Source organism: Stegostoma tigrinum, chromosome 30, assembly GCF_030684315.1.
Source record: "Stegostoma tigrinum isolate sSteTig4 chromosome 30, sSteTig4.hap1, whole genome shotgun sequence".
NCBI classification, from domain to species: Eukaryota; Metazoa; Chordata; class Chondrichthyes; order Orectolobiformes; family Stegostomatidae; genus Stegostoma; species Stegostoma tigrinum.
The window spans coordinates 45,432,780-45,451,739 of NC_081383.1; the positions used below are offsets into that span (position 1 = coordinate 45,432,780).

An 18,960-nucleotide genomic window follows, 5' to 3' on the forward strand; every position below is an offset into this window, starting at 1 on the left:
AGATTATAACCAATGCTATCTGCGTCTTCTTTTACCACTTTAGGATGCAAGCTATCCAATCCTGAGGATTTGTCAGCTTTTATACAGACAAAGCATGGGAACAGACCCTTTGGCCTAACTTGTCCTTGCCAACAGTTTCCTCAACTGGAATAGGCCCTTTTACACAGGTCAGGCCCATAGCCCTCCAATTTTTCCTATCCAATAACAAAAAGAAAGCAAAGAATTATAGGTGCTGGAGATCTGAAACAAAAGCAGTGCTGGAAAAATTGAACAGGTTGGTATCTGTTTTATTTATCACTTGCTAGTTTTTTTCTCAGATTGCTTTCTGCCTGTTCAGAATGTGAGAATGTGGTATTATAATGATTGATTATGCAACGTCCACACAGTCTGACTGTACAAAGTTTCTAGAGCCTGCAGTATGTTTTGAGCCAATACTAAACCCAATTTTCTCATACAGACAACGTCCTGCTCCAAAACTGACCTCACACTGAAAGGATCATATGGGATTATGTTGCTTTGCAAAATGATCAGCTAATCAGGAGGGTAACTTCATAATAAAAAGTAAAATAAAGAACTGAAAATGCTGGAAATCTGAAACAGAAACAGTAATTGCTAGACAAATTCAGCAGATCTGGCAGCATCTGTGGAGATTGAGTCCAGTGACCCCTTATCAGATCTGATAGGAAGCAGCAGTATCTGTGCTGATGACAGAGTTTGGGGAGGGGCTGAGACAGGTAAAGACGGGGCTGAGAAAGAGGGAGTGGAGTAGTTAGAATCAACAATTGCTTTGGCTACCTAAGTCAGGGAAAGAAGAAAAGCTACACAAGTGATAAAGGGGGTTATAAGTGGGTGAAAATGGGTTGACTATTTCAAGACCCAGGGCGTGGTAGTACGTAAAAGATGTTGAAGGTGGTGTTTAGGCCTTAAAATTATTGAGGCTGCAATGTCCCCAAGCAGAACAGCAGATGCTGTTCCACTGGCTTAACCTCTTGTTATGGATCCACTCTACAACACAATGAATATAGTTCAGGCAGGGTCCACAAACTGACTGTAGTGATCTACGCTGCAGTTGAATCTAGACGATAACATTTAGTAAGTGTGTGGGGGGAGTTGCTCTATGTGAGTGATTAACATGCTACCAATTGAAATCTATTAGAGGTGTACAGAGCATGTGGCAGTGGAATACTTCTGAACATGTCCACTATAATCTTTCCCTGAAAGACGGCAAGAGGTGCAGTACAAGTTTACCGTGAAATGGGGAGACAACTTCCAAATGCTAGCATGGGCTACCAACATGGCTGACTGTTGTCACATGTACTGAGATACAGTGCAAAGTGCTGTTTTGCATTCTACAGAGGCAGATCATACTGTTATCAGGTTATCAGAACACAGCGCAGAATACAGTATTACAGCCACAGAGAGGATGCAGAGTGAGATCAACATTAACATTTCACAAGTTTGTTCAAAAATCTAATAGCAGTGGGGAAGAAACTATTCCCAAATCTGTTCTTACGTGCATTCAAACTTTTATATCTTCTGCCTGATAGATGAGGATGGGAGAGAGTATAACCAGGTTGGGAGAGGTCTTTGATTATGCTGGTTGCTTTCCAGAGGTAGTGGTAAATATAGATGGAATCAATGGATGGGAGGCTCATTTGAGAGATGGCCTGGGCTGCGTTTGTGACCCTGTAGTTTCTTGTGGTCTTGGGAACAACAGTCCCACTGAAGGCTTTCCATTCCATCAGACCAAAACTTCACTAATTTCTGTAGTGGGTCCTCACGCTTCAATTTCTGCTTGTAAGCCAGGAGGAGAAACACAGCGTTGTGATCAGATTTTTGAAAACACCAATGGGAATGGAGCGGTCAACATCTTTGATGGTTGCATAGCAAATGGTCAAAGATGTTCAGACCTCAAGTGGGACAGGTGATTTGTTGATGGTATTTTGGTAGCATGCTCTTGAGCTTGGCCTGATTGAAGTCACCAGCTATGATGAACAAGGCCTCGAGGTATTCTGTCTCAAGGCTTATAATGTTGTATACTTCGTCTAATGCACTCTTCATGTCTGCATGGGGTGGGATGTAGACCGTTATCAGAATAGCAGAGGTGAACTTGATGGCAGATAGTAGGGACAGCACTTCACTATTAGAGATTCTAGGTTCATGTTGCATGATTCAGTGATTTAGAGGGGTTAGGAATCTCTTGTTAATATTTTGAAAGAGGTTTCCATTCGTGTGATAATATCCCACCTACACTAACTTGACAGTTACTTCCCAGCAAACATTTACTGCAATAACCACAACTTTTCAGCATTTGGAAAGAAGCTAAATTAAATGTTACCTTAATATATGGAATCCAGAAGAGACCAACATTAAACATGCCATATGCAATGTGACCAGTCAGATTAAGTGCCAGAAAATCAAAATTCAAACCAACCACACTGAAAGTAAGAGAAAAAGATACATTAATGGATCAAAAACCCGATGATTTAGAAAGTGATTTTCTTACAATGCAGCTCCAAGAGAGACAACAGGATTTCTGCTACAAAACTTGTCAAACTTTGCATGTTATAAATCTGATTTAGCAGAATATTTATATACATGATTTTGGTGAGAACATAGGAGGCAATGTTAGTAAGTTTGTGGATGACATCAAAATTGGTGGTATAGTGGACAGTGAAGGTGGTTATCAACTGGGTCAATGAACTGAGGAGTGGCAGATGGAGTTTAATTTGATTAAATGTGAGGTATTGCATTTTAGTAAAACAAATAAGGGGAGGAATTAAACAATTAATGTTCGGGCTCTAGGTAGCGTTGTAGAACAGAGGTTCAGATTCAGGTTCATAAGGGTTCAGGTACATAATTTTTTGAAATCTGCATCACAGGTGGTTAAGAGACCATTTAGCACACTTGCCTTCATTGCTCAGACCATTGAGTACAGGAGTTTGGATGTCACGTTGAGGTTGTACAGAACACTGGTGAGGCCTCTTCTGGAATATTTTATGCAGTTATAGTTACCCTCCTCTACGAATGATGTTATTAAATTGGAGAGTTCGTAAAAGATTTACCAGGATGCTGTTGGGAATGGAGGGTTTGATTAAAAAAATAGGCTGAAAATGCTGGGACTTTCTTCACTGGAATGTTGGAGATTGAGGGGGTGTCCTTATATAGGTTTATAAAATCTGAAGGACATGAATAAGGTGAATAGCAAGGATCCCTAGAGTAGAGGAGTTCAAATCTAAGGGGCATATTTTAAGGTGACGGAAGAAAGTTTTTAAAACGATACGAGGGGCAACTTTTTGTTTTGCCTGTTTGCCTGTTAAACCAAAAAGACTGAACTGGGAAATTTACTACTGCAAGATATATAGCAAATTAATAGGACTGAATACTTTAATGGCTTGGAAGCTTCAAATTAGCATCTCTGAATCTACCACAGTGGGCTATTTCACCACGCACCCAGTTAAGCAGTTTGATCTTTTACCCTGAAGGTGTGTGCAACAATGGAACACCATCAGCAAGTTTGGTGAGCAGAGGTAGGAGGAACTGCTGATGCTGGAGAATCTAAGACAACAAGGTGTAGAGCTGGATAAACAGCAGACCAAGCAACAGAGGAGCAGGAAAACTGACGTTTCGGTCTGGAATTTTCTGAAGGGTCCAGACCCAAAAGTCAGTTTTCCTGCTCCTTGGCCTGCTGTGTTCATCCAGCTCTACACCTTGTTGTCTCAAATTTGGTGAGCAGCTGGTTAAACAGTCTAATCTCACCAAGGAGATAGAGAGTCAGGAGATATAGAGGAAGGACTGAAAAAAGATGAAGTTGAGTCAAATTAGAGAGATAAAGTACAAGGGGAGAGAATTTTGAGAGAAAGAGGTGAAGAAAAAGTTGAAAGTATTATGTCTTTAATTTTTAATCAACCTGTTATGATGCACCTCCACAGCCATCTTATTCTGGGGTGGGGACTTAAAACCCAGACCTTTGACACAGAGGCAGGGACACTACCACTACACCACAAGACTCTTTTACAATTTTTGAGGCAGAGTCAGAAAAATTGATTGGTCAATGATCACATCTATCAACTACTAATTTTAACATTCTGTCTTTGTGGCCAGTTGATGTATTGATACTGCAGACTCACAGAAATCATGATGAGGTTAAGTTAGAGATGTGTGAAGTTAACCGTGGGAACCACCCAGTAACTTGTGACTAATTGCAATTCACAATTCTGAGAGTCTCTTCCTGAGAAGTGCTAACCATTTTGACCATTAACATGAACAAGCATTATTCATACTTCATTATTTTTGCTGCAGATTCTAGTTCTAGATTTATTATTAAAGCAAGTTTCAGACAACACTGCAAAGAAAATTGCCTGCATGGAACTCTAGATAGACAGGTATGAAATTTTCAAAAGTAAACAGAACTGAACATCCTTCAGAATGCAACAGCATTTAAACTTTTTGCTAACATCCAGAGTTTAGTATGTTGCTAGGAATTTGCTACGTGCTGATTTACCTTTTACGTCGCCAGTTTTCGATCACTTGAGGGTAGAAGGATATAGACCAAGCAAAGAAGTAAACCCAACCAATCACCTGACATATGATTCTCAGGGCGTTACTCCGCACCACCAGGAAATGAATTCTTGCCAGGGTTCTATAAAAACATGGTACCACAGTCTGATACATACATGGCAATCATAAAGACAAATTGTAGAATATATACAGCACCTGATGTTAAAAACTTTGAGGTGCTTTAGGTGTAAGGGGAAAAAAGTCATGGATCAAAAGGTTACTCAGAACAGGGACATTTTGAAATGGCAAAACAGATGGAAGGATTTAGTAAAGAAGATTCCAAGCTTCAGGTAGAGATGCTAGAGACACATCCAAATGAAAGGAGGGAGGAATGTGGCCAGAGACTGGAACAGAATCCAGTGTAATTTGTAGCACTGGAGGTGGTTACAGATTAAGACCACAAAAGGAATTTAAACAGAAGAATGAAAGAAAGGCTTATACTTGTTCTCAATGTTCAGAAAGCAGATCCAAGGACTGAAAGAAGTTTTTGGACTTTATTGGTCATCTCATGATAGCCAGGAAATGTATGGACCTTTAATACTAATTAGTAACATTTGGGGTGGAAATTGACCAGCTCTCTCTGATACTCTTTCTGTTAATATTTCTTTTAACGTTCAGTCCGAAGTCCTTTGGTTCAATGAATTGATGGTTCACTAGTCTGATAGCTCTTTAGCCAACTGGCTAATAGCTTGTGCTTAGAAATTCATTTGTCTCTCTGGTGATCTGAAATAGCCACCTATTGAATATTCTAACTATCTGAAGAGGATGAATGGCTTCTGTAGTACCTCTAGATCAGAAATCCTACTTGCTCTACAGGTATATTATAACATGTCTGAAAAGGACAAACGTAGAGGAGAGCCAGTATGTGATTTGCTCCACTGGAGAGACAGTACAGACACAATTGGCTGACTAGGCTCCTTCAGTGCTCTAATTTTGCTATGATTCTAAATATAAAAAAAATAAACCTTGCTACATGTTAATATTAATCCTACAATTCAAACTGAAATCAGGCTTGGCTATAGATTCAATTCCTAACCAGATCTTTTATCACTTGTCTGAAAATCTATGCCATGATATTGACAACAAGCAGGTCTGGAAAAGTGTCCATTTTCTACCCCAAAGCAGCTAGACTTGTAATCAGATTCATCTGCTCAATCTACATTGCTCAAGATTATCCACAGTTACCACATCATTGCCAGGAATGACCGAGGAGGTAAACATCATTGCTACCTTTTGAGATCCCACACTTTGTCTCCCCTCCCTGCCATTTAATTTTAGAAAGACATCTCTCACCCTGCAATATGCAGTATGAGTAAGTGAGTAGAGGTCTATTTTCAGCTAATTTACTTTTAAAATATATTTTGAGCCCTCTCTGATACAACTTCTGCCACTATTCAAGTTCTGCCAGGTACTGTGCCAGTGATTAACAACACAATTATCCTAAGGTTTAAGACATCTCTCTCAAGTTTACAACACTGGGGACAGTGTTGACAGCATCCACAATGCAAGTTTGAAAATCCCACGTAAGTACTGTAAAGACAGACTGAAATGAGTAAAATAGATGAACCTCTCAAGTATGCAGTGACAGAGATGGTAGTGTGATCGGACTCGCTAGCAGATTGGTGCCTGTACTTCTCAGAGCTTGGAGATCTGCAGTCTTACCCCTGTATTGTTAATAAATGTCATTTAAAAAGAAACCTGGAAGCTTGGCTTGAGCTTGTCGAAGAAACAGAGAACCCAGACTAAAACAGTGGAAGATAATTTTTCCTCATCTCGGCCCTAAATGGTCTACACTGTATTCTGCAACTGTGACCCCTTTCTGGGCTCTCCAGCAATGAAAAGCATCCTCCTTAAATCTAGTCTGTCCAGCCCTTGTACACATTTCAATCAGATACTAATCATCCTTATAAACTCTACAGAATACAGGCCCAGTTGAATCAATTTCTCTGCCTAGGAACGTGTTGCTATCCCTAATATCAGCCTGGTGAATTTCTGCTGCACTCTGATTGCAAAGTATATTCTCTCTTTTCCAATAAATACATGCTCAAAAATCTCCAATAGATTTGTTAAGCTTAATTTGGCTTTGAGAAGTTCATGCTGGCTTTGTCCAATCCTGTTAACGTTTGCCAAGTGTATGTGGAAGGGAATTATGAAAAACACTTCCCCAGATCTCCAAATGAGGCAGTGACAGCCCCAGCTCAGTACTTCCTTATACACAGTGGGGTTGAGGATATCAACAGCAAAGCGTTGAAGAAACCTTAGCAGATTTTCATTCAATTCAATGGTTATTTTAGTCTCAAACAGAACACTACCCACTTTAACCACTAGTTCCAACAGCCAGGGAAACTGGTAGACTCCTTTATTAATGATTTATATTCTTTGGCCAGTCCAGGCAGTCATGACACATTCAAATTCATTCAAGATGGAACAATGATCTGAGTTCTCAACAAACTGATTTTTAGTGACCTAAAAACAACTGGAAGTCAAAGCACACAGACCAGTAAACTAGGCAAGCTACAGAATTCGGAGTCCAGTAAGCTCTGCAATACTATAAGGACTCTACTTAAGGATAGGATTCTTGGCAGCGTGGAGGAACAGAGGGATCTTGGTGTGCAGATACATAGATCCCTTAAAATGGCCACCCAAGTGGACAGGGTTGTTAAGAAAGCATATGGTGTTTTGGCTTTCATTAACAGGGGGATTGAGTTTAAGAGTCGTGAGATCTTGTTGCAGCTCTATAAAACTTTGGTTAGACCGCACTTGGAATACTGCGTCCAGTTCTGGGCGCCCTATTATAGGAAAGATGTGGATGCTTTGGAGAGGGTTCAGAGGAGGTTTACCAGGATGCTGCCTGGACTGGAGGGCTTATCTTATGAAGAGAGGTTGACTGAGCTCGGTCTCTTTTCATTGGAGAAAAGGAGGAGGAGAGGGGACCTAATTGAGGTATACAAGATAATGAGAGGCATAGATAGAGTCGATAGCCAGAGACTATTTCCCAGGGCAGAAATGGCTAGCACGAGGGGTCATAGTTTTAAGCTGGTTGGTGGAAAGTATAGAGGGGATGTCAGAGGCAGGTTCTTTACGCAGAGAGTTGTGAGAGCATGGAATGCGTTGCCAGCAGCAGTTGTGGAAGCAAGGTCATTGGGGTCATTTAAGAGACTGCTGGACATGCATATGGTCACAGAAATTTGAGGGTGCATCCATGAGGATCAATGGTCGGCACAACATTGTGGGCTGAAGGGCCTGTTCTGTGCTGTACTGTTCTATGTTCTATGTTCTACAGCAAATGAGGGATTAAAAATTGCGAACAAAGTCTGAAGAACATCTTTTTGTTTGTGCCCACAAAGAAATACAGCAAAAAGCTTCAGTGCTGATGCATCTGTTGATCACTGGTTTGTACATCATTGATGGGCAAGCAAAAAAGAGACCAGAGATCATAAAACAAAGAAAATAGCAAGAACTTTAGACTAACACCCTGTGGAAGGCAGGCCTGGATCAGGGACCAGCAACAGAACAGAGAAACCTGAAACCAAGACTGGTTATCTCATGTCTTAATGGGTAGTGCAGTGCACAAGTTTAGGTACATTTCCTGTTACTTATTTGTTGATTTAGAAGAAAATACATTTAATTTTTGGACAACTGATCCATCTCTCATTGGTTGTGCAATTTAAGGATCAGAGACAAGGGGTAGTGCAACAGGCTGTGAGAAAATCATGTGATCGGGGCGTTGTTTGGTGTAAACCTCAAGCTTGAACCGAGCCCATCAGTTGTGTGGTGCAAAGATGTTTGCCCTGATCAACAAGCAGCCTGTAAAGTCAGAGAAAATAAGAATTGCTATTTGGAAGTGCTGTCGCAGTGCAATGCATCAGGATTGTCCAGCAGAAGACACCTAATTCTTGAATTGTGGCAGATTTGTCACTTTTTGCAACTTTGAAAAGTAAGATCTCCGAGAAGTAAATTAAATACATCACTTTCAGAACAAAGATAAACCGATAACTGGACAAGAGGACCATCACATGCTTTATTGTCTAAATGGATAATCTTAACCTTACAGATGACGAATGAGACTAGGATTATTGGTCCGTAACCACAAGTGTCAATAATTTTGATTTTTTTTCCCCTATGATTCAGAAGCAATTACTATGCTGCCTGTCAATTTAGAATGGCCTCATATGGTTTCTTTTAAAAATGAAATCAAGATACAAAGGTAGACACAGAGTCTGGGAGGCCACAACATTTGAGTTTTCAAGCAACATTTACCAACAGAGGAAAAGATTTTAAAAGGAGCCTACCTGTATCTTTACTAAATCAGAACAAATCTTGATTGATTTGGAAGATCTGATCTTTCAATCAGGTCTTTTAATGTTAATACATAACTATTGTCCATGTCCTCTCTCAAGCCAAAATCTCCAGCATTGAGAACTTGGTTACAGTGAGTAGGCCATGTCACCCACACCCCTGACTAGATTGCCAGAACAAAGTTTTCTACTCAGAGGTTAGTCAAGGCAAGCAATCACCAGGAGGGCGGAGGAAATGCTCCAAGAACATTCTTAACACCTCCCTGAAAAAAAAACAACATCCTTGTGGAAATAACTCACCCAACTTACAGAAGCAATATCCATGAAGATGCCAACCGTTAAACATCACCCTCAGGCCCAGATGAAGGCCAAGTGTAAACTGAAGGGGTTTGTGAAAACCTGAGCCACCCACCTACTTATTTCAGCAAAACTAGCTGTTCTACTTGTGGCAGGACTTGCAGATCTGGTTTTGGATTGTTTAGATACATTAAGAAACAATTCCAGAGTGGAAGAACATTATCCTTGCTGCAAAGGGACTGTCTAAGAGGAGGAAATTTTCTAAAATGGCTACCAGGGATTCGCATTCAGGTGAAACTGGACGACATTTTGAAAGGATTTCCCATGGTTTTTTCAAGCTGTCGTCATTTTAAGGGGTTAGCCAGGTGAACTTCAGAATATCAGCCCTCACTGGGGCTATTAACCTGGTCCAATCAGGGATCCGTGCCTGACAGATTTAAACAGGAGTGTCAGAGGTTCTGTTCGCTCTAAGAGCTGGCTCTGAGGAAGCAATACCAATGTCAAGTACAATGCACTAATAAATAAAGGTGACTTGGTGATGGGATACCGGCCCTTGTGGAGTTATTTCATCAACCTACTGAAGTATCATACCAAGAAGTTTTGGAATTGATTTTATGAAGTGTTATGAAGTGGAGGTTGGCTCCCTCACACCACCCTTACTCTGATAACTAAAACTGAATCACACAGAGAGAAACGCCTTGCCCTATAATTTGTTAAAAGAACCCCAATCTGCTATAAAGGAGCAGTTAAATAAAAATAAACCCCTGAAATTCTCTTTACAATCAACACGCTACCTGATACAATATGATTTCTAGCACTAGAGTTAAAAATACAAACAAAGGAAAGAAGAATTCAGAATACTTAATTATTAGAAAAACTTAATCATAATAGATACAGTAGCTAAAATTAATTAACTGTTCCAACATAGTAACATCCCATAAACACATTCTTGGCAAAAAGGCAAATTCAGGCACAGATTCTTACATGAGAGATAATGGGAACTGCAGATGCTGGAGAATCCAAGACAACAAAATGTGGGGCTGGATGAACACAGCAGGCCAAGCAGCACCTCAGGAGCACAAAAGCTGACATTTCGGGCCTAGACCCTTCATCAGATTCTTACATGCAGTTCTCCAATTCAGGAGGAAAAAACATCAAGAGAAGGTTCAGAGAGAATAACGGCGAGGAATCATTCCATGAAGCTACAACACTTTAGTCCCCAAGGGCTTCTATTACTAATGAAAGAAACAAAATCCAAAAAACTGGGTTTGAGAGAGCTGGCTACACCATTCAGGCTGCTTCCATTATTCCAACATTTAAATAAAATCCAAGCCTGAAGTTGTTAGAGTTGGGAGGAACTGCCGATGCTGGAGAATCGGAGATAACACAGTGTGAAGCTGGATGAACGCAGCAGGCCAAGCAGCAGAGGAGCAGGAAAGCTTGACGTTTCGCGTCGGGACCCTTCTTCAGAAGTGGGAGTGGGTAAGGGGATTCTGAAATAAATAGGGAGACAGGGGAGACAGATAGAAGACGGATAAAAGGAGATGACAGAGTGAGAGCAGACAGACAGATCGGGGCGGGGGGGGGGGGGTCAGAGCCAGTGAAGGTGAATGTAGGTGGGGAGTTTGGGGGGGGGGGGGGGGGGGGGGGGGGCGGCGGGAGGAAGGAGAGAGAATAGGTCAGTCCAGGGAGGGCGGACAGGTCGGGGGGGTGGTGGAAGGATGAGGTAAGTGGGTAGGGGATAGGGGTGGGGCTTGAGGTGGGAGGAATGGTTAGGGAGGCGGGGACTAGCTGGGATGTGGTCGGGGGAGGGGAGATTTTGAAGCTTATGAAGCCCACATTGCAGCCCAAGGGTATCAGAGTTTCCAAACGAAATAGGAGATGCTGTTCCTGCATCTTTCCACCCCCACCCCACTCCTCGGACAATATGTCCATCCTGCGCCTCCTGCATTGCCACGATGTCGCCAACCCGATCCCAGGCCCTAGGAAGACTTTTCATGTCAAACAGATGCTCACCTGCACATCTGTCAATGTTATATACTGTATCAGCTGTTCCCATTGTGGCCTCCTCTACATCGGGGAAACCAAACAGAGGCTTGGGGACCGCTTTACGGAACATCTACGCTCTGTTTGCAACAAACAACTATACCTCCCAGTCGGGAACCATTTCAATCCCACCCCCCACTCCTCGGATGACATGTCCATCCTGGGTCTCCTGCACTGCCATAAAGACGCCACCGAAAGATGCAGGAACAGCATCTTATATTTTGCTTGAGAGCTTTGCAGCCCAAGGGTATCAATGTGGACTTCACAAGCTTCAAAATCTCCTCCTCCTACTGCATTCCAAAACCAGCCCAGCTCATCCCCACCTCCCTAACCATTCCTCCCACTCAAGCCCACCTCCAACGCCCCTCCCCCCCGACTAACCTTACCCACAAGCCCACCCCCCGACCCCCCCCCCAAACCCTGGACTGACCTATCCCCTAACTCCCCACCTACATTCACCTTCACTGGCTCTAACCCCGCCTCTTTGACCTGTCTGTCTCCTCTCACCCTATCTTTTCCTTTATCCATCTTCTATCCGCCTCCCTGTCTCCCTATTTATTTCAGAATCCCCTTCCCCATTTCCAAAGAAGGGTCCTGAACCAAAACATCAAGCTTTCCTGCTCCTCTGACACTGCTTGGCCTGCTGTGTTCATCCAGCTTCACACCATGTTATCCAAGCCTGAAGTTGTTTACTTAAGTTGCCTTCAGAAGTTAGTTTGGAAGCTCTGCCTCACATCGTAACAGCATCAACACATCAGCAGTCAGGTGAAGGTGCTATCTTCTGAATAAGCATGTACCTGCCCTCTTACTAATGTAACAGCCACTGGTAAAGATTTTTCTTCACTACTACAATGTCAGGACAATTTTCCATTTTCATTTCGGCTACTAAAAAGTACAGTCCCAGGCTAGCCTACACCATTTCAAATAACCAGATCTGGACAAACTTTTGAGATCCCTGGGGCTAACTGAATCTGTGTATTACAAACTTCTTTTTGGGATGGTGGAAGCAGAGAAGAGATAATGTGGTTGAAATACATTCTGTTAAATGGGAATGCTTTTAGTTAAATGTTTCAGACTATGAATATTAAAAAAAATTTAAATTAACAACTTCGGAAACTGGGAAAGTACTTACAGGGAGATGTAGAGATAGAGTTTAAAGAATGCGCAAATGAGCCTGGAGGGGTAAGCTGTGAATAGCTATAACCTTAGTAGTCTTGTGATCAGACTTTGCTGGAAGGTTGGAGCACTGCAGCCTTACCATCATGTACATGTTAGAAGAACCCAAACTACAACAATCACAACCAATAAAACCAAAAAATGTAGGAGCAGAATTAGGCCATTTGGCCCATCAAGTCTGCTCCATCATTCGATCATGGCTGACATGTTTCTCAACCCATTCCCCTGCCTTCACCCATAATTCTTGATTCCCTAACTAAGCAAGAATCTGTCTTAAATACACTCAATGACTTGGCCTCCACAGCCTTCTGTAACAATGAATTCTACAAATTCAGTACTCTATGGCAGAAGAAATTCTACTTCATCTCAGTACTAAACGGTAACTTCTTCATTCGGAGGCTGTGCCTTCGGGTTCTACTATCAGAAATGACTTCTCTACATCTACTCCATCCAGGCCTCTCAGAATTCTCTGGGTTTTAATGAGATACCCCTCTCATCCTTCTAAACTCCACTGAATACCTATAGTCTTTGACTGCTTCTCATATGACAAGTCCGAGGATCATTTTTATAAACCTCCTTTGGACCCCCTCCAACTCCAGCACATCCCTATTCAGATACAAAGCCCAAAACTGCTCTCAGTATTCTAGATGCGTTCTGACCAGAGTCTTATACAGCCTCAGCAATACATCTCTGCTCTTATATTCTAGCCTTCTTGAAATGACTGCTAACATTGCCTTTGCCTTCCTGGATCCCAATGGCAAACATTTGAGGGGTCACTACAAAGTCAATCAGAACCTCAACCTGATGTCAATGATGCAAGTCTTCTTTACGACAAAATCACTTCATGACATTGGTAGTTAAAACCCAAGTCATAGCCTATTACAATTTTGGCATGAATTATTCCATCTTTCAAAATCATATTTGCACACAATGGCCATATTAGTCCCTGGTCTGACAGCATCTCAAATGTAATATTCCCTTTGGTAAAATTCCTCCATAGCGTTACTTCTCCTCATAACTTCCTTCAGCCCAACAACTCCAAGTTGTCCATATCCCTGACTTCCTTTGCCCCACAAATACTGTCACACCATCAGGTGACTCAGTCCTAAACTCTGCAATTCATTTCTTAAATATCTCTCCCTCTCTGTATCCACTCAAAAGGTGTGCCTAAAACTTCCCCTTCGATCAACTTTTTTTTAAAAATCCTGCCTTCAAATCTGCTATTGCTAAGAGTCATGTGTTGAGAAAAAAATCGTACTGAACATGTTAGTAGCGCAAATCAGGGCAGGGCTTATACAATTAATGGTAAGGTAATGGGGAGTGCTTCCAAACAAAGACTTTGGAGTGCAGGTTCATTGTTCCTTAAAAGTGGAGTCGTAGGTAGACAGTGAAGTGATGGCAGCATCTGGTACGTCCGCATTTATTGGTCAATGCATTGAGTATAGGAGTTGGGAAGTCATGTTGCAGCTGTACAGAACATTGGTTAGGCCACTTGAAATACTGCATTTAATTTTGGTCTGCTTGCTACAGGAAAGATGTTGTGAAACTTGCAAGGGTTAAGAAAAGATTTACAAGGCTGTTGCCAGGGTTGGAGTGTTTGAGGGAGAGGCTGAATAGGCTGGGGCTATTTTCCCTGGAGGGTTGGAGGCTGAGGGGTAACCTTACAGAGGTTTAAAAATGTCATGAGGGGCATGGATAGGGTAAATAGTCAAGGTCCTTTCCCCAGGGTAGGGGAATCCAAAACTAGACGGCATAGGTTTAAGGTGAATGGAGAAAGATTTAAAATGGACCCAAGGGGCAGTTCTCATGCGGAGGGTGGTGCACATATGGAATGAACTGCCAGAGGAAGTGGAGGAGGCTGGTACAATTACGGCATTTAAAAGGCATCTGAATAGGAAGTGTTTAAGACAGATATAGGCCAAATGTTGGCAAATGGGATTAGATTAATTTAGGATATCTAGTCAGCACGGATAAGTTGACAAAGTGTGGAGCTGGATGAACTCAGCAGGCCAAGCAGCATCTCAGGAGCACAAAAGCTGACGGGAAGGGTCTAGGCCCGAAACGTCAGCTTTTGTGCTCCTGAGATGCTGCTTGGCCTGTGTTCATCCAGCTCCACACTTCGTTATCTTGGATTCTACAGTATCTGCAGTTCCCATTATCACCGATACAATTTTAACCTCACTGCAAAGCCTCTTCCAGGGATGCCTAACCTGAAGAAGTTACCGTCCTCCCTCCTGACATCTCCCTCCCACTGCAACTCTATTGTAATCTCTTCAGCCTTGAAACTGCTCGACCATGTCCTGAAGCAAACCAGGCACCACAGTCACAACACCTTCCTCAGCACCTGCCTACAGAACCGGATCATCCCCAATGGACTAGTCCACATTCAAGCCTTCCCAATTTGGCCCCAACCGTGACCACCTCTACACCCAGAACATCCAGACGCGTTTCTGCCTGCGAGTCCTGAAACAGACACTTGCAGCCATGCGCCAGCATCTCCAGGGACTGCAATCCAGCCTGCCCCAGCTCAGAGCCTCCCTCTCCCAGACCTGCAAAAGGACCTCTCCTGTTTATCCTCTGCAGGATACACAGACTGAACACCCAGTTCTACTCCGCTTTACTGGACACCAAAAACCGTGTACAACAAACTCACTGGCTCCTGCCACCTTAAAGAGGATTCCTGCACCTCCCAAATCCTGAGCCTGTCCCTGCCCCTCCCCCACCACGTATCCGCCACAATTGACCATGAGGACACGGCTGGTGACCCCACCAATGACTTCACATCCGCCACCACCAGGCACACCACTTCCAGGGCCGCAAACGCGACCGCTGCTGCAGTCACCGCCTCCACTTCCAGAACAAAACACCACACAAATCACCCTCATCGCCGCTGCTGCCGCCCACCCCACTCCTCCCACCGCCGAAACCCCGCCCACAGCCAAGGACCACATCGCTCCGCCCACAGCCTCCAAGCCAGCAACCCCAGAGAAGAGAGTCACACTGAGCCCTGCCGCATCTTCACAATCCCCCAGACCGAGGACGAATGGTCAGTCCTAAGCAAGGGGCTCACCTTTGTCCCCCTCCACCCATACATCAACGAATACCAGTCACGTTTGGACATCAAGCAGCTTTTCCGCCACCTTCGCCTCCACGCTTACTTCTTTAACCGGGAGCCTAACCCTCCCTCCACCGACTCCTTCACCTGCCTCCAACACAAGTCCTCTTCCTGGACACCATGCTCAGGCCTCCTACCCTCCCTTGAGCTCATCTCCAACTGCCGCCGAGACATCAACCACCTCAACCTCTCCCACCCCTCTCACCCACTCCAACCTCTCCCCCGCAGAACGGGCTGCCCTCCGCTCCAACCCCAACCTCACCATCAAACCTGCAGACAAGGGAGGTGCAGTGGTAGTATGGCGCACTGGCCTCTACATCGCCGAGGCCAAACACCAACTCTCCGACACCACCTCCTACCGCCCCCTTGATCATGACCCCATCCCCGAGCACCAAACCATCATCTCCAACATCATCCATGACCTCATCACTTCAGGTGACCTCCCACCCACAGACTCCAACCTCATTGTTCCCCAACCCCGCACAGCCCATTTCTATCTCCTTCCCAAAATCCACAAATCTGCCTGCTCTGGTCGACCCATTGTCTCTACCTGTTCCTGCCCCACCGAACTCATCTCCACCTATCTGGACTCCATGTTCTCCCCTTTGGTCCAGGAACTCCCCACCTACGTCCATGACACCACCCACACCCTCCACCTCCTCCAGGACCTCCAATTCCCTGGCCCCCAACACCTCGTTTTCACCATGGACGTGCAGTCCCTATACACCTGTATTCCTCATGCAGATGGCCTCAAGGCCCTCTGCTTTTTCCTGTCCCACAGGCTCGACCCATCCCCCTCCACCAATACCCTCATCTGCCTAGCCGAACTAGTCCTCACTCTCAACAACTTCTCTTTCAATTCCTCCCACTTCCTACAGACAAAGGGGGTGGCCATGGGTACCCGCATGGGCCCAAGCTATGCCTGCCTCTTTGTAGGGTACGTGGAACAGTCCCTCTTCCGCACCTACACAGGCCCCAAATGCCACCCCTTCCTCCATTACATTGATGACTGTATCAGCGCCACCTCTTGCTCCCCAGAGGAGCTTGAACAGTTCATCCACTTCAACACCTTCCAGCCGAACCTCAAGTTCACCCGGGCCATCTCCAACACATCCCTCACCTTCCTGGACCTCTCTGTCTCCATCACAGGTAACCAGCTAGAAACTGATGTCCAATTCAAGCCCACTGACTCCCACAGCTACCTAGAATACACCTCCTCCCACCCACCCTCCTGCAAAAATTCCATCCCCTATTCCCAATTCCTCCGCCTCCGCCGCATCTGCTCCCAGGATGAGGCATTCCACTCCCGCACATCCCAGATGTCGACGTTCTTCAAGGGCCGCAACTTTCCCCCCACAGTGGTCGAGAACGCCCTTGACTGCGTCTCCCGCAACACATCCTTCACACCCCGCCCCCGCCACAACCACCCCATGAGGATCCCCCTCGTTCTCACATACCACCCCACCAACCTCCAGATACAACGCATCATCCTCCGACACTTCCACCATCTACAATCCAACCCCACCACCCAAGCCATTTTTCCATTCCCACCCTTGTCTGCTTTCCGGAGAGACCACTCTTTCCGCGACTCTCTTGTCCGCTCCACACTCCCCTCCAACCCCACCACACCCGGCACCTTCCCCTGCAACTGCAGGAAGTGCTACACTTGCCCCCACACCTCCATCCCAGGCCCCAAGATGATTTTGCATATCAAGCAGATGTTCACCTGCACATCTGCCAATGTGGTATATTGTATCCATTGTACCCGGTGTGGCTTCCTCTACTTTAGGGAAACCAAGCGGAGGCTTGGGGGCCACTTTGCAGAACACCTCTGCTTGGTTCACAACAAACAGCTGCACCTCCCAGTCGCGAACCATTTAGACTCCCCCTCCCATTCCTCAGACGACATGTCCATCATGGGCCTCCTGCAGTGCCACAATGATGCCACCCGAAGGGTGCAAGAACAGCAACTCATATTCCGCTTGGGAACCCTGCAGCCCAATGGTATCAATGTGGACTTCACAAGCTTCAAAATCTCCCCTCCCCCACCGCATCACAAAACCAGCCCAGCCTGTCTCCGCTTCCCTAACCTGTTCTTCCTCTCACCCATCCCTACCTACCACCTCAACCCGCCTCCTTGACCTGTCCATCTTCCCTGGACTGACCTATCCCCTCCCTACCTCCTCACCTATACTGTCTTCTCTACCTATCTTCTTTTCTCTCCATCTTCGGTCTGCCTCCCCCTCTCTCCCTATTTATTCCAGTTCCCTCCCCCCATCCCCCTCTCTGATGAAGGGTCTAGGCCCGAAACGCCAGCTTTTGTGCTCCTGAGATGCTGCTTGGCCTGCTGTGTTGGTCCAGCTCCACACTTTATTATCTTGGATTCTACAGCATCTGCAGTTCCCATTATCAGCATGGGAAAGTTGGACTGGTGTCTGTTTCCATGCTGTACATCTCTACGTACCTAAGAATATTTCACTATCTGAGGAGTCTTGTTCTTGTTCTAAAGATGAGAACTATTAGTGATGACTACACCTGAAGTAAACTTTAAGAGTGCTTGTTCCCCTCCAACCAAGGTTTACAGGGATGTTACCTCAATATCAGAGTAACAGCTTTAGGGAAACAGCTTAACTCAGCTGCCAAAGCAATCTCCATTCTCAACTCTAATCTCAAATAACCAATTTGAAACCACCCATCATTCATATTCTGACCATTTTACATGCCTTTCACTAGTCAACATATCATCTAGCACAGTCTGATAACATCGTTCCTTTCTCCTTGCACCAGAGCTTTATCCTGTGGTTGTTCTACCTTCTCATTTAATTCACACTTCCCATTCAATATTTCAACTTCCTACTGCGCCAAGGAGTAACACCAGAAGCCAATTCAAAATTATCAGTCAAGCCAGTGTGATTCAGTTGCTCATTCTCAACACAGGACCAGCTTCATGTAGGTAGAAGGAATTTGTACATATATTTGGTCTTTTTCATGGAAAAACAAAGTCATAGTTACTGCAATATTTGCTGCATTCCCATGGCAACAGTATGACCATAAGAATGAAGACTGACAGTTAATTGCACACAATACATCTCCACGCCAGTGACAGCCCCACCAATTAATGCTGTCTTCTCATGCTGAAGCAGAAGACAGTGTTAATTGACCCTTTTACCAAGTCTGTTTCTTGCAGCCTAGTCCTGATCAGCGCAAGATGAAAGCTTCAACTTCTTGACTCCTTTCAAGAACATTTACTTCTGCCATCTTAGCATTCCTACTATTACTTCACTTCCCAATCGCTGTACCTCTTCCTTTCATCTTGCCCTAATGAATGCAATAAGCGCAATACACCAATAAACTGAGCACACATGCTTAGTGCTCTCTGCAATGTCCAAGGTTTCTATTAAGTGTTACTCTAAACAATCACAATTGCCCTGTCAGACCTAGAAGTATTATCGCTGAACTGTTAATCCA

The 18,960-nt window shown here is 44.4% G+C and overlaps 1 protein-coding gene across 4 annotated transcripts in view; it reads right to left on the reverse strand.

Moving 5' to 3' along the window:
- The window catches only part of LOC125466065 (cystinosin-like), a 71,167-nt gene that overhangs the window by 22,585 nt on the left and 29,622 nt on the right, over window positions 1–18,960 (reverse strand). For 3 of the 4 annotated variants that reach the window (XM_048560189.2, XM_048560190.2, XM_048560191.2), the window contains exons 6-7: window positions 4,505–4,642; window positions 2,339–2,438 (exon numbers count right to left, since the gene is read on the reverse strand). In XM_048560189.2, the coding sequence (XP_048416146.2) occupies window positions 2,339–2,438; window positions 4,505–4,642 (238 nt within the window). The remainder of the gene's footprint in view (window positions 1–2,338; window positions 2,439–4,504; window positions 4,643–18,960) is intronic. The other variant, XM_048560192.2, reaches the window with a different exon arrangement.